At 44.2% G+C, this 15919-nt stretch overlaps 1 protein-coding gene across 6 annotated transcripts in view; it reads right to left on the bottom strand.

The window, feature by feature from the left end:
- The window catches only part of LOC121543384 (MICOS complex subunit MIC19-like), a 107940-nt gene that overhangs the window by 70702 nt on the left and 21319 nt on the right, over nt 1–15919 (bottom strand). For all 6 annotated transcript variants that reach the window (XM_045212698.1, XM_045212697.1, XM_045212700.1 and 3 more), the window contains one exon: nt 4789–4969. In XM_045212698.1, coding sequence (XP_045068633.1) covers nt 4789–4969 — 181 coding nt within the window. The remainder of the gene's footprint in view (nt 1–4788; nt 4970–15919) is intronic.

Genomic DNA, 15919 nt, shown 5'->3' with positions numbered 1-15919 from the left:
CGTTCTGAAAAGACTAGTGAGACTAGTATAGGTGTGTGATGATGAACTTATGTAGATCCTCAAGTCTGTATACTGGACAATGAGACTAGACTACGTAGAGATACTGTGGGTTAAACGTATGATACAGGCAGCACAAAGGTCTAAAGAAAAACACAAAAAGTGCTTTTAGTTTGGAAGTTAACATCCAAATCACAGAAATCTATAGACATAAATCATTCTTAGTCACAAGGTATATGGCTATCAATGTTAGAACCTACAGACAAAATAAAACTGAAACATCTAGGCTACTAGCCTATACAGCCGTGCGTGTGTGCGTGTGTGTGTGTGTGTGCGAGCGTGTCCACTCAGACTTAAATGGCCATCGGGGCAATTCTCCTGGAAGGCTGTGTAATTGGTGTGGCTAATGCGGTGGCGGTGTGGCCATTACAGGATGGCGTGGTGAGCATTCGAGCACAGTACACCTCTCCCATTGTTTGTGATGTACCTGAGGTTCTATAGGGCCCTGCTGCCATGGCGACGTGACATGCATCCTGATGAGAAGACCAATCAATACCTTGTTGGATCAGGAGACTGAGGAGAGAAAACACAACAACTAGCGCTTTCCTCTACCGCTCCAGCCTGGCTTATGTAGGCTAGCCTCTATACCCCATCCTTACTTATTCACCTGCTTCTCCTCTTCCTCCTCTACCACCTAGTATTCCAATCACTCCCCTTACAACCAGTTTCACTGACATTTCTCCATGGAATAAATCCATCCTCTCTCTCTGGTTATATGCTGTAACAGTGTAGCACAGCATTTTCTTCCAAAAATGGGGGAAAATAAATCATATTTTACAATAAAACCAAGGTGTTTCTTTATAATAGCAAAGCAGCACCTTTTGTAGATCCAGGGACAGGCTTGCTAAGAACCAAATCCCACAATAGCGTAATGGTTGCGGCCTTGCATTGGTGTGGGCTTATAGAGTAGACATTTGTATCTTCTCTAATTGGTAATGCAGCACAGGGTCCTCTAGATCACTGGTCCCAAACCTTTTCCTTCCCGGGGACCAAATCGCCATCAAAATCTTGCGTGGCTGAATTGTTATACATAAAATTTAGAGCCAATGTTATCAGTGAATGTAGCATATTAAAAGACCTTTTATTACAGATGGAGGTTTGTTAAATAATTTGTATTGTGAAAAGTCATGTAAAACTGTTTATAACATCATAAATACTCCCAACTGTAATTATTTGTTGGAGAAAAAAAATAAACCACTGCTCTAGCTGCATGTAAAATGGTGGTTCCATAGGAACACCATTAATGACCAAGCTGGGCTTTATCAATGACCAGAGAGCATTGATTTGATAAATGTGCTCTGTTAAGTGCAGGGCGGTGGTATGACAAATGATTTTACAAATCATCTCTGAAAGCTACATCTAGGCCTCAACGTGTGCTTAGTACAGTAACCATGCTGCTCCCAAGGGCCCGTTTTCAAATACCTATCGACTTTCTACATTTCTGATTACAAACGCGTTATGGTGTGTCCGTTTCGTGCGATGTAAAGGTAACAGACTGATTGACCCGTGTTGGAACGGTACATACACGCAGTTTGTGGTCATCACCAAAGCATTTCACATGCTCCATGTGTAAATATAGCTTGTATCTATACCAACCTCATAATCAGAACGCCTACAGGGAAATCCATTATTCCGAGTGTCTATACATTCCTCTGAATATCCATCCTGGAGTCAGAGTGAACATACCTACGTAATGAAACTACTTATTTTTTACCCATTTTAAAGCACTGTGCTACTTCAAAGACAGTTCGGGAAGTGTCTTGGTGGCTGAAGAGAGACTGGCGCTGAAGAGAGACTGGCTGCTTCCCAAATGACACCCTATTCACTTTATATTGCACTACTTTTGACAAAAGTAGTGCACTATAAAGGGAATAGGGTGCCAATTGGAATGTACCCACTGAGGAGAGAGAGACAGCCGTCCCAGAGTTAACACCAAGAAATGACAATGAGGGAAGAAGGCGGGCGACTAGGCTGTCTTTTAAAGGGAAAAGTCCATTTCCAGTTGAAAAGAACAGCAGGCATATGAAAGGACTGACAGCCTTGACAATTACATGAGTAAAAAAGGCGCAGGCTCGGTGATAACCCCTCAGATTCTATTAAACTCCAGAACTCTAAATGAATTCTCAAACAGGGACATCATCACACACACTTTCTGCTAAAAGAACAGACTTTCCCTCCTCTTCTGCTCTTTGCTGGCGCTCCAGTGTGAGAGAGACAGAAACAGAAAAAGTGTGAGAAAGAATCGTCTGTGTACAAATATCTGTCAGATAAAGTGTGTGTGTGCTCAATTTGCATGTACCCTCTCATTTTAACACCCAGCTCCAGTCTCTTGGGGGGTGTGTTAAAAGATGGTAAAGGCCCAGGGTTAGCCTTGGGGCCAGGAATAGAGTTTTAAACATCTCTCTCTCTCGCCCTCTAGTACTGCTGCTGTGACCTGAAACGCAAGGACTGCCGCCGCTGTGACCTGAAACGCAAGGACTGCCGCCGCTGTGACCTGAAACGCAAGGACTGCCGCCGCTGTGACCTGTAACGCAAGTACTGCCGCCGCTGTGTCCTGTAACGCAAGTACTGCCGCCGCTGTGTCCTGTAATACAGTACTGCCGCCGCTGTGACCTGTAATACAGTACTGCCGCCGCTGTGACCTGTAATACAGTACTGCCGCCGCTGTGACCTGTAATACAGTACTGCCGCCGCTGTGACCTGTAATACAGTACTGCCGCCGCTGTGACCTGTAATACAGTACAGTAATATTAGTGCTGCTGTATACTGATAGTTCATCTCTAATGGACAGCAGCATGCAACAGTACTGGTATCGTAACGTCTGTCAACAGACTGTGGGATGCGATGACTAACTTGGAACCTTATTCCGGTGCACAGATTTTTCTTCACTGATCATCTGCACAAATCCCGATTTCGCATCTTGCGAATTTCAGAAGGGGAGGGGCCATCTGGCCCATAGACTTGCCCGTAACGCGCAGAGAGAGGGAGGTGGGGCTACCGCCTGCTTCCGTTCCTCGTTGTAGTATCTTCTGGAACACGTCGGCCCCCACAACTTAATGGGGCATTGGACACAATTCGAGGGTTGTTGTTGGCAGGGCTACAGTCCATATGACTGAACTGAACTACTCAGATTTCATTTTAGCAGCACCAAGAGAGGACAGACACTTACATGGAGATACATGACTGGTCCTATCCCTCCCTCCCTCCCTCCAAAAAAACTAATTCAATTAAAGATAACAAATAACAGAACAGCTCTCTTCACAGATGCTAAAGGCGTATAGAGTCCCCGCTCTCTCCCCCCACCTCCCTCACTTTTAGCTTTCTTTTTTCGATTGGATCGTCGTTCCGAGCGAGGGATCCCTGATATACTCGTCCCACGGCATGATGGATTCACGGCACGCCATGGCATCTCGGCCCCCCAAAATGATTATTTTTTCTATTACGGCGATGAGCGTGTGAAATGAGCTATATAATCAATAGCGTAGGTTTGTAAACAGGGCCCGTTCTCCAGGGAGCGTGTTGTTCTTGTGTGTGCATGTGTGTATGTGCCTGTTGTGAGTATCTGTAGGATGTCAAGGCATGCAGGGACGACGCTTCTCTTGCTATGTGTTTACAAGGGCAATTTACAGCAAATAAAGCCATAGCTCTCTAAAATGAGGCCGGCTTTCTCAGACACAACATAATAAGGGAAATAAGGGGACAGGAAATACAAGATGGCCCTGTAGGAAGACTTGATCAATTTCAGTTTAACCTAATCATATAGTGGTAATCATCACAATGATATGGTTGAGGTGAAACCCCTTAATTCTCAGGCCTCTGAGGGGCTAGCGTGTGTGTGTGTGTGTAAGGGGTCACACGGCTCTATGGACTCCAGCTCACGGCTATGCTCACACACACACACACACCCCTGACATTTGTCACCGCTCCAGTTGTGACCTGTCGATTACCACACATGGCTGTGTGCGTGCGTGCGTGTGTGTGTAACCGATGATGGAAGGGAGCAATATTTACTACGCAAGAAGTGTCATTTCTATGCATTCAAGCTACAATCCAAAAATACATGATTCCTGGTTCCTGCTAAACTGCCCTAATAACATTGCTGCAGTTCAATTCCATCCTCCTGTACCTCTTGCTGTCCACAGGAGAGTATTAACAGCACTAGAAGTTACATGATAAGTTACAACTCAATAGTTGTAGTGTCAACAGAAGTTATATGAAGGGCACAGCCCCAAGATCCAGACAAAATGTGAATGTTATCTGCAGATCCAAAGCTAAAGGGTTAATTGCCGTGCTGGAAAGTTAGGAAAACTTGGAAATCTTCCAATGTAGCCAACTGGTCATATTTGAATGGAGTACAGTATAGCATTAGAAAGCCCAGCAGAACAAGACGTTTTACACTATATAGTCCTACGTTTTGGTTATGGAAATGGTCCCATCTATGAGGGGCACAGTGATCATCACCCTGGTTACAGAGGGAAAAGAGCTGCCATCAGGCCATTATAGTCATCAACCCCTAGCTACTGGGTGTGCAGGCATTTGTTCCAGCCCAGCACTAAAACACTTAATTCACCTAATCAACAGCTGGTCTTGATGATTGTGAAAGTCAGTGTTAGTGCTGGGCTCAGACTGGAACAAAAACAATTTACTAAGGGGGGTTTGTAGGATGGTTGAGGGGGGATTGAAGCATGATTGTGGGGGGGTGGGGGTGGTTGGAGGGGGTTAGGGACTTACAAAAAGCTGGGCACGTAGCTTCTCGTCCTCGGCACTGACCCTCTCCCTCATTACAGCCTGCGTCAGGGTATTGTGGGTCGTGACTCTCTCCAGCTCCAGGATACGACCCACCTCGTCCTTCACACTGGCCTGTGCCTCAGCCTTAGCAAAGGACGCAGCATGAACCTTCTCCTCCTCCAGCCTGACAGAGACAGTTAACATTTATAATACAGGTAAGACAGATACAAAGACTGACGCATATAGGCATACGCAAGCATACACGCACACAGACACACACAACGTACACAAAAATATACACAGCTCAAGTTTCAAGGGGAATAACGGCAAATTGCGAAAATATGTCTATGTTCCTAAACCCCTCGTCGTTGGACTGTCTGTGAAAGTGCGCACCTCTCTCCCTCAGGGAGAGCGAGGAAGAGCGAGAGCTACGTCGCAGGGTTATACAGTACCCCCCCCCAACCCCACTCACCGCAGCGCTAGACAGAACTTTGTGGAATAAAGCAAATCTACGAAAAGTATAAACGTTCTGTCACAGCGAAAATACTGAATTCGGGAAGTCCAATCGTTTGTGAGATATAGAATACAGTGCATTCGGAAAGTATTCAGACCCCTTGACTTCTTCCACATTTGTTACAGCCTTATTCTAAAATTGATTAAAATTACTTTTTATCCTCAGCAATCTACACGCAATACCCCATAACGACAAAGCGAAAACAGGTTTTTAGAATTTTTCTCAAATTTATTCAACATAAAAAACTGAAATACTTTATTCAGACCCTTTGCTATGAGACTCGAAATTGAGCTCAGGTGCATCCTGTTTCCATTGATCATCCTTAAGATGTTTCAACAACTTCATTGAAGTCCACCGGTGGTCAATTCAATTGATTGGACATGATTTGGAAAGGCACACACCTGTCTATATAAAAGGTCCTACAGTTGACAGTGCATGTCAGAGCAAAAACCAAGCCATGAAGTCGAAGGAATTGTCCGTAGAGCTCCAAGACAGGATTGTGTCGAGGCACAGATCTGGGAAAGGGTACCAAAAAATGTCTGCAGCATTGAAGGTCCCCAAGAACACAGTGGCATCAATCACTCTTAAATGGAAGAAGTTTGGAACCACCAAGACTCTTCCTAGAGCTGGCCGCCTGGTCAAACTGAGCAATCATGGGAGAAAGGCCTTGGTCAGAGACGTGACCAAGAACCCGATAGGTCACACTGACAGAGTTCCAGAGTTCCTCTGTGGAGATGGGAGAACCTTCCAGAAGGACAACCATCTCTGCAGCACTCCACCAATCAGGCCTTTATGGTAGAGTGGCCAGACGGAAGCCACTCCTCAGTAAAAGGTATATGACAGCCCGCTTGGAGTTTGCCGAAAGGCACCTAAAGGACTCTCAGACCATGAGAAACAAGATTCTCTGGTCTGATGAAACCAAGATGAACTCTTTGGCCTAAATGCCAAGTGTCACGTCTGGAGGAAACCTGGCACCATCCCTACCGTGAAGCGTAGTGGTGGCAGCATCATGCTGTGGGGATGTTTTTCAGTGGCAGGGACTGGGAGACTAGTCAGGATCGACGGAAAGATGAACGGAGTAAAGTACAGAGAGATCCTGCTATAGAGCACTCAGGACCTCAGACTGGGGCAAAGGTTCACCTTCCAACAGGACAACCACTATAAGCACACAGACAAGACAACACAGGAGTGGCTTCGGGACAACTCTCTGAATTTCCTTGAGTGGCTCAGCCAGAGCCCGGACTTGAACCAGATCGAACATCTCTGGAGAGACCTGAAAATAGCTGTGCAGCGACACTCCCCTTCCAACCTGACAGAGTTTGAAAAGTTCTGCAGAGAAGAATGGGAGAAACTCCCCAAATACAGGTGTGCCAAGCTTGTAGCGTCATACCCAAGAAGACTTGAGGCTGTAATCGCTGCTTCAACAAAGTACTGAGTAAAGGGTCTGTATACTTATGTAAATGTGATATTTACGTTTTTTTTTATTTTTATAAATTAGCAAACATTTCTAGAAACCTGTTTTTGCTTTGTCATTATGGGGTATTTTGTGTAGATTGATGAGGCAAAAAAACTATTTAATCAATTTTAGAATAAGGCTGTAACGTAACAAAATGTGGAAAAAGTCAAGGGGTCTGAATACTTTCCGAATGCACTGTACATTGTGTGTGATACATTTGGGTTGCGGGTTCACAATTTTACCTTTTCTGATGTCTCTGCCAAGCAAGGAGGAAACAGCAGCCAGCTAATGCAACAACACACAGGAGGGAGCTCCTTATAAACAACACACTGGCAGTTAGCAAAATAGGCTACATCAGACTTTAGCACATCACCCAACACAACACACCTTTTACTATATTGTCAGAAGCATCATCAGAACTCGGTAGCCGCCCATTTCATTTCTCTCTTTCAATGCTCTGGAAACCAGGCAGAAAATGCTGTGCTCTAAAGATGGCATCGTAGCCACACAAATACATCAGAAGATTATTGTCGATCTGATCAGAAACACTGTGCTCACAACATCTATCTCCTAAATGATGTCGCTGGTGCATTTTGTTTGAATTTTGGAATATATTTCGCAATAGGCTAGAAGGTTTTTGCCAGATGCGAGTCCATCCAGGCTCGAGTCCTGTGCGCGAAACAAACACAAACTATCAAGAAACATTACTGAAGCAAAGTTCCACCAACATCTTAGATAAGAAAATATCCACCTACATTTCTGTCATGTCCAACCATCCATCCAAATCAAACAATTCCATGTGTCTGCCTTTTGTCTTTATAAACATTCACATAGCCTATTCCATGATATTCTCCTGCGACCCAGCAATTGATTTTTGTCCTCTAGTGGACATCAGTTCTTGGTCCGTATCTCTGAGGACATACAAGCCACTGTATTAAGTCCTGTTGTCCCTTTGAGAGGACATTCTTGGCTTTTCAATTCTATCATGTGTGGGAGTGTGACCTTGACAACTTTGTGAATGGGGGGGGGTCCTGTATAACCCTGCGACGTAGCTCTCGCTCTACCTCGCTCTCCCTGAGTGACAGAGGAGCGCACTTTGACAGACAGTCCAACAACGAGTCAGAGGGGTTTAGGAACATGGACACATTTTAGAAAATGTGCCGTTATTCCCCTTGAAACTCACAAGCTGGTCTTGCGGTTCGCCAGCTGGCAGAAAGAGGGCGACATCGCAGACCTGACAGTTCAAAATGACAAAGGGTATAAAAAAGGTTATTTCAGAAGATGTTCATTTGAAGTTTCTAGCAAAAACAGATAAACCGAAGTCTGGCTTTGTTTTCAAATGCCTCATAGCCCCAAGTTTGGAGATTAATTTAGACGTGACACTTTCCTGCGAAAACCCCCCCGGACATATTTACATAGGAAGAGTGCAGTGTTATTTTGAGCTGGTAAACCGGCACACACTTCCCACCAGGCAGAGTTGGAAGGATGCAACTTTTTGAACCCTGTCAATAGGCATTAGATTCTTATAGTTGCCTAGCAACACGTTCACCACTACACTGCGCTGGTGTGATTGGTGAAGTAAAAGGAAGGTCCCTGAACGGTGAGATCCAAACAGTTCCTCTGTTTAGAATCAAAACACACCAGCCTGATATGTGATGAAAGGTCATACTGAACTACCAAGGAGGAATTTGAGAGCAATTAGCCCACAATATTGATGTAGAAATATATCATCAACAACGTTGACCTACGCTCTAAAATATAACCTCAACTATTCTATGGCTGAAATAGTAACAGGAAGGCTAGAAATCACAGATAGATGGGTAGTCCGATAGTGATCAACCAACGTCAAAATAACATTCCTATGACCACCAGTCCACAACAACCCACCATTAGACTGATAGACGAATCAAACAGTCCATCATCCACCACAAATACATTTTATTGGTTGACTGGCCCTGGGTGAAATGGTCCAATATACAGCTGATGTTTGGTCTGCTACCTCTGATTTCAGAGAGCAGAGGGGAGCAGGGGTGACATGCCATGTTTTTCTGAGTGAAGCAGAGAGAGAGGGGGAGGGAGAAGGAGTGAGAGAGTCCAGCCATCTCCAGTCTCTAAGTCCACTGATCTGCACATGTCAGCACTCTCCATCCATCATGGGCTCACACACACACACACACACACAGCAGAAGAACATTCCTTTTCAGAAGATAAAACCATTGTTATTCATCTCTCTAGTGTAATAGTGAGTGAGCTTGTGGGTCTTCTGTGTGTGTGTGTATACATGTCTGTCTTCCTGCGTGTTAGTGCCAGGTGTGTGTGTGCGCTCTGAGATCATCTTTAATGGCCCCTTCCCTCCACCAGTTCCTACAGACCTTTAAAGACTCTGAAGGAGCCCAGGGAGTCAGAGGAGCTAGGGTTGCAGGCAGCTAAAGGAGGCGCCATTAGCTCCGGCCAATAGCCGAGCAACTCAGACAATAGACGAAAAGTCCACACCGCAACAATGAGAAGTAATGGGGGTGCCTTGCTGAGAAAGAACAGCAAAGCAGAACCTTTAAAAGACACACACACACCCTTAACAAGTGCAAACCCAAGCAAAACAGCCATCGCTATCTATCCACCTCACCTCTATTGCTTTCCGATCATTATTGCCTGCCTAGGGATATTGGACACATTTTTCATTCGCTGTGGAAGATTGGCAAGAGAGAAAGTGTGTGTATGTGGGGGGTTGTACCTAACAGAGGGAAGGAATCATCTTCCTGTGAATAGGTGGATGCTTTCCCCCTCCACATGTGGAGATAGACTATAATCTTTGGTTAAAGAACTGGGAGATTGGCTGTTTGGGGCTGGGTGCGTTTCTGGATGGCTCAGTGGTTTGAGACTTGAAAATAGGGTGAGGGTGTGTAAAAGAGGGTTATTGAGGGGTATCATCACTTTGGAGAGGACTGCGCGTGTGCCTCTCCTCAGCCACTCCAGAGCAGCACCCAAAACACAACACACTGCTTTCAGCACGTTGAAAATGACCTTGAACAAGAAGTACTTGAAAGTGCTGCACTTTTGGTGACAGAGTGAAATGTAGGAAAAATAAACTGCTGTGTCACAAATGGAATGGCGAGTCCTTAACGAGTCCTTAAAAAACAATTGACTGGGATGTTCAGTCAGTCTGAAGGTTGAGGGCATGTACATACAGTAGGCGTTGAGGTTAAGGCCAGGCAAACAGTGTGTGTTAAGCTATTTTTAATGGTTATGTTAGGTCAATATGTACTAAGGTCACTAAACACATTAACGCGCTCTTAGTTGTAGGCATTCCAAACCATTCTCTACTGCCCTATGGCCTCTTGCTTCCCAAACCACCCAAATATGCTGACAGACTGTTTAAACCTGTTCTTTTAAGCGCTCTTATGGACTTTGCACCGATTTAACTTTCATTCATTATTATCTTTTATGTTGTGTTGTGTCTCATGTGTAACTATATGTATACTGCCATCTTGGTCAGGGCTCACTTGAAAAAGAGATGTAAATCTCAATGTGACTTCTCTGGTTAAATTCTAAATATGGATTCTGACAGCCTTGCGTAACGGTGCTGCGGTGTGCGCCGTGGCCTGAACCAAACGCCTATGAACAAAGTGGTTTAAAGGCACCATGCAATTTTAATGTGTGAATAATGTTGTTGAATGCTGGGGATGAATCATTGATGGGTTAGCTCCCCTCCACCCCAACTCCGAGGAGCAAAAGGGGTTATGGGGGGGGTAGAGGAGGCTGGCATAACCTGACAACGGAGGGTGGCTCTAGATTGCTTTCAGTCAGTCAGTGAAGTAATACCACCTTTCTATAGGAGTTGAGCCCCTTCTTACACCTGGCCTATGAGGGAGCTTGGTGTGACCTGTACTGTACTAAAGCAAAGCTGCTTTTCTCAATATGTAGACAGAAAAAGCAAATGTGAATTCTCATTATTATAGATGTGTTTCCACTAAAGAATCACAAATGCAAGGTTGTGGATATCATCACAATATTTGGCAGAAAATGCTATTAATGGACTGTGTTAGGGGGAAGAGGCCATCTTAACCAATTTGTATTGCTGTTTACAGAAATGACAATTAACTAGAGGGGAAAAAAACACACACACACACACACACTCCTCCCCAGAGAGAGGCAGGCAACATGAGGAAACGTATCAGGTGTGAAATGATATCCAGTGCTGGAGCCTGAGGCAATATAGGACCTGTGATGCTTCATCCTAATGGTGAGCTGCTCTAGAGATGATGTGTAGGTATAGAAATATAGTTACTAGAACGGACATTCCCATTCAAAGTCAACATTCTGTGAGGGGTGGATTCTATTTCTATGGTGACAGAAGGGAGGGACACACTCCATAGGAGCAACACATTCAATCACACAACCAGCCATGTGTCAAGCCATCTACATGTTGATAAGGCTACTAAGTTATTGGTGTGAATGCATGTCACCTATATGAAAAGGGTTGTATTGAAAAGAAGAGAAGAGGCCTGGGCAGCTGCTAGCGGGCGCTACATCTTCGCTATCGTTTAGGCGTAATGTACTCAGATGGTAAAACACTGGGACCGGTTCGTACATAAAACATCCTCCATAGAGGCTGCAAAGGCATCGGTTTCCCCCTTAACTAGCTTTAAAATGGCATGCTGCTGGATAGTTTTTGGGGGGGAGGAGGAGAATATGCGTACTGTCTTCTGTCTTAATAAAACAAAAATTTCCACCACCGTTTTCAGATATATTCAGAATGTTGCACACTGCAGCAGTCTGTTGTTTACCCCTGGCTGAGCATGGGGCAACATCAGGAAGTAACATTAGCCACTCTAGCATGGTGGTGGAAAATTGAGTTTTATTAAGACAGTAAGCATTTTTTCCCAGTTTTTGGGAGAGGGAAAGAAGGAAATTAAGAGAGAGAAGAGAGCGAGTTAGAGTTCCCTTGTAGCTCAGTTGATAGAGCATGGCGCTTGCAATGCCAGGGTTGTGGGTTCGATTCTGTATAAGAGCATCTGCTAAACAACTAAAATGTACATGTAGAGCGAGAGGGGAATACGCAACCAAAACAGATATGACCTCATTAAGACCTAAAATAGAGAAAGAAGTCAAAATGTCAGGCTGGTTTAAGAGGAGGAGAGACAGACGCTGGGAGAAGGTCAATGCTATCACTGTATTATCAAGCAACAGTGTGAATATAAACCTCTGCCTTAGCAACACGCACCAATTATAAGGAGAACAATTATAGAATTGAGAGTGGGGAAAGTTCTGCTTTCCAAAATCGTGCATCTCTAGTTAGAACTTTTAAGTGCCATTGTCGGACAGATTTGGCGTCTGTGAGATAGTCGATTATTGTCAGCTCGTGCTTACATGGTGTGTGTCTAGACGTAATGGTATCAGTTGGAGCACGTCACATAAACAACGAAAGCTGGTGAGTGTGTTGCTAATGTTGTTTTTTGCTTGAGACGTAGGGCCTGCTGTCAGTGACTACATTGTGTGCTGATAATCGGCCCGTAGCATTGTCACTGGCTTGTTTTATTTAAAATGGTGCCGTCCCTTCTTCTAACCTGTCTCACCGTTTCATTTGGTGGTGGCGTGGCCACCTGCTCAGTGCACACCGTTAAGGCTTTTTTTATGCTTAGGCCTCGGTTCAGGCTGAGGCTCAGAATCAGAAGAATCATCAGAGATGTCATGATTCATTTCTTCCATCTGAGTCGTTTTCATTCAGATCTTGTAGGAGCGCTAACTTAGCATGTGCATTCATTCGTCTTGGTCTTCTTGCCATTGGAAATTACGCACGCTCTGTGTACTACAAGTAGGCCAGAGTAGACTGATAAGACTGCTAGGATTGGGTGGACTGATATAGGGTACATTCCATTTATTATTAGAATAGATCAATACAATAGAATGACCCGCCCTGTTCTTCATTCACAATTGGTGATTACCTAGGCCTAATTACGCGTTCGCTTATCAACTCACCCTTTCTCCCCAATCATACTTTACTTCATTTATTGAATCTGTTGTTATATCTGTGCAATTAGTATCGGTTTAGTTTAGCCAGTTCAGTTGAGGCAATTATCGGCGTGATTATCAACTGAGCATGGCACCTTCAATTCAACTGTTGGGAGAAGGAGGGGCAACGGGGGAAAAACCTTTTTTTTTTATGACATGCCCTCCTAAAACTGCTTATAACTCCAGGAGGGGGGCGGGACTTCAGAAAGGGCAGAGTAATGCAATGTTTTCATTAATGAGCAGTCCAAATGACTGCTTCAGTGGTTCTGGTGTTAAACAGTGGCACTCAGAGACACATACTGCCACATTCATCACAGTGACACCTGGACAAATCACTTTGTGTCCCACTTAAATCAGCATGGGCATGCCCAGTGGTGACAGGAACAACCTGAGAAGCGGGACCTGTGACTGTCTGTCTCTGTGTCAGTCTGAGTGGAATCCTCTCTGAGCATAATTTTTTCTCCCACAGTGCTTAGGGGCCACCACAGGTCAACCGCAATCAGAGGGCAGGGCAGTGAGAACTGACAAAGCAGAGGAGAAGAGGGACAGCGAGGAGAGATAAATAGAGAGATGATATAGGTCAAGAAAGAGAGAGAGAAGAGTAGAGAGGATAGAGGTCAAGAAAGAGAGAGAGAAGAGTAGAGATAAATAGAGAGAGGATAGAGGGAATTTTCCTTTCTGCTCTGACGCCTCACAGAGGACAGTCTTCAGAAAATCTGCTCCCTGCAGCCACCCTGGTTCAAATGAGATGGGCCCGCCCGCAAATGAACACTCCACACATTCTGCGTGTGTATTTGTGTGTGAGAGAGAGAGGAGACAGAGAGACACAGAGACACAGAGAGAGAGAGAGAGAGAGAGAGAGAGAGAGAGAGAGAGAGAGAGACGAGACTGAGTGTGTGTGTTGGTGATTTTCCTGAAGCCCATGTTGGGGTAGGCTTGGGCGATATACCATATACAGGGGTATTTTCGAAATATTGACGGCATGATCTTCAATAACGTTATTTGTTTTTGTTAAAAGGGTCAACTCCACCTCGCGGGGGCTGTGGGGGTGCGTGCTATGCCACTGCGTATAACTATAAGTTAAGTAGAACTATAAGAAATCTAAGATGTGACAAATAAATGATGTCCAGCTCAGGGCTCCTGCTATGGATTTAGTTTGCTAACTTGCTAGCTAAGTGGCTAGATGTCAAGATCAAGTTTCTTGGTTACAGTAGAGACATTCTACTACTGCAAAGTGAAACCCAGGTAAGTCCACAGGTCACTAAATGTCTGTGGCATCTGCACACTATGGGTTTGACCAACGGTCAATTAATTCATAACTCCACACCTCGACTCTTACAGTCAGTTTTTTGCACTAAAGTGAACACTACCAGTTAAGTTTAAAACAATACAATCTTAGGCTATATACCTCAATTCCAGCACTGGTTCATCGTCAAAAGTAGTGCACTAAATACCATCGCAATTCAATTACCCTCGACGGCGAAGCTGTGAAGAAGCCTTCTGTGGCGACATCTCTTTCAATTAAAAGATAGCAGTGGACCTTTTTCCCCCCAATAAATTCAAATGAATAGAAAACTCAATGATAGAAAGAATAAAAAAACACATCATATAGACGTGACATATTAAGGATGAAAAATTAGCAGAGGGGGAAGATTTGATATCCTGGAGAGGAGAGAAGTCCAATGCCTCAGAGTAGAGTTAGCCTACCATTTACCTTCCAACTCAAAGACCTTACATGCAGACCAAACCAGCTCTGTGCGTGTGTCTGCGTGCACGTGGTAATTTGGTCTATCCGGACACCTTCATGACACGCAGGTTAAAATACCATGACCAACTGAACCAAATTAGTAAGATTGTCTCACCCAATTTTCAAGAATGGCCTTTTTCCCTTTATTCAGATTACAACCTCTCACTTTCAGTTATTTGAAAAGGAAATAATCTCCCAAATATCACTATTTCTTAAACAAGCCATAGAAAGTTGGTTGCAATTTCAATTTAATCCTCCAGAAACGACAGAACAAATAATGCAACAAATATTGTGGTTAACTCAAATATACTAACTGATAAAAAAAATCTATTTTTTTTTGACAAAATGTTTAAAAAAGGTATAATCTTCGTAAAATGATATAATCGGTAGGACTGGTGGAGTTGTCACACATGCAGCTAACAAAAACATATGGAAATGTCTGCTCTACCCAAAATTACACCCAAATAATTGCAGCATTACCGCAAAAATGGAAAAGGTATTTAGTCAGCCACCAATTGTGCAAGTTCTCCCACTTAAAAAGATGAGAGAGGCCTGTAATTTTCATCATAGGTACACGTCAACTATGACAGACAAATTGAGAAAAATAAATCCAGAAAATCACATTGTAGGATTTGTAATGAATTTATTTGCAAATTATGGTGGAAAATAAGTATTTGGTCACCTACAAACAAGCAAGATTTCTGGCTCTCACAGACCTGTAACTTCTTCTTTAAGAGGCTCCTCTGTCCTCCACTCGTTACCTGTATTAATGGCACCTGTTTGAACTTGTTATCAGTATAAAAGACACCTGTCCACAACCTCAAACAGTCACAATCCAAACTCCACTATGGCCAAGACCAAAGAGCTGTCAAAGGACACCAGAAACTAAATTGTAGACCTGAACCAGGCTGGGAAGACTGAATCTGCAATAGGTAAGCAGCTTGGTTTGAAGAAATCAACTGTGGGAGCAATTATTAGGAAATGGAAGACATACAAGACCACTGATAATCTCCCTCGATCTGGGGCTCCACGCAAGATCTCCCCCCGTGGGGTCAAAATGATCACAAGAACGGTGAGCAAAAATCCCAGAACCACACAGGGGGACCTAGTGAATGACCTGCAGAGAGCTGGGACCAAAGTAACAAAGCCTACCATCAGTAACACACTACGCCGCCAGGGACTCAAATCCTGCAGTGCAAGACATGTCCCCCTGCTTAAGCCAGTACATGTCCAGGCCCGTCTGAAGTTTGCTAGAGTGCATTTGGATGATCCAGAAGAGGATTGGGAGAATGTCATATGGTCAGATGAAACCAAAATAGAACTTTTTGGTAAAAACTCAACTCGTCGTGTTTGGAGGACAAAGAATGCTGAGTTGCATCCAAAGAACACCATACCTACTGTGAAGCAT

The sequence above is a fragment of the Coregonus clupeaformis genome, unplaced genomic scaffold (genome assembly GCF_020615455.1).
Source record: "Coregonus clupeaformis isolate EN_2021a unplaced genomic scaffold, ASM2061545v1 scaf0042, whole genome shotgun sequence".
Taxonomy (NCBI): Eukaryota; Metazoa; Chordata; class Actinopteri; order Salmoniformes; family Salmonidae; genus Coregonus; species Coregonus clupeaformis.
This window is presented reverse-complemented; position numbering and strand designations above follow the sequence as displayed.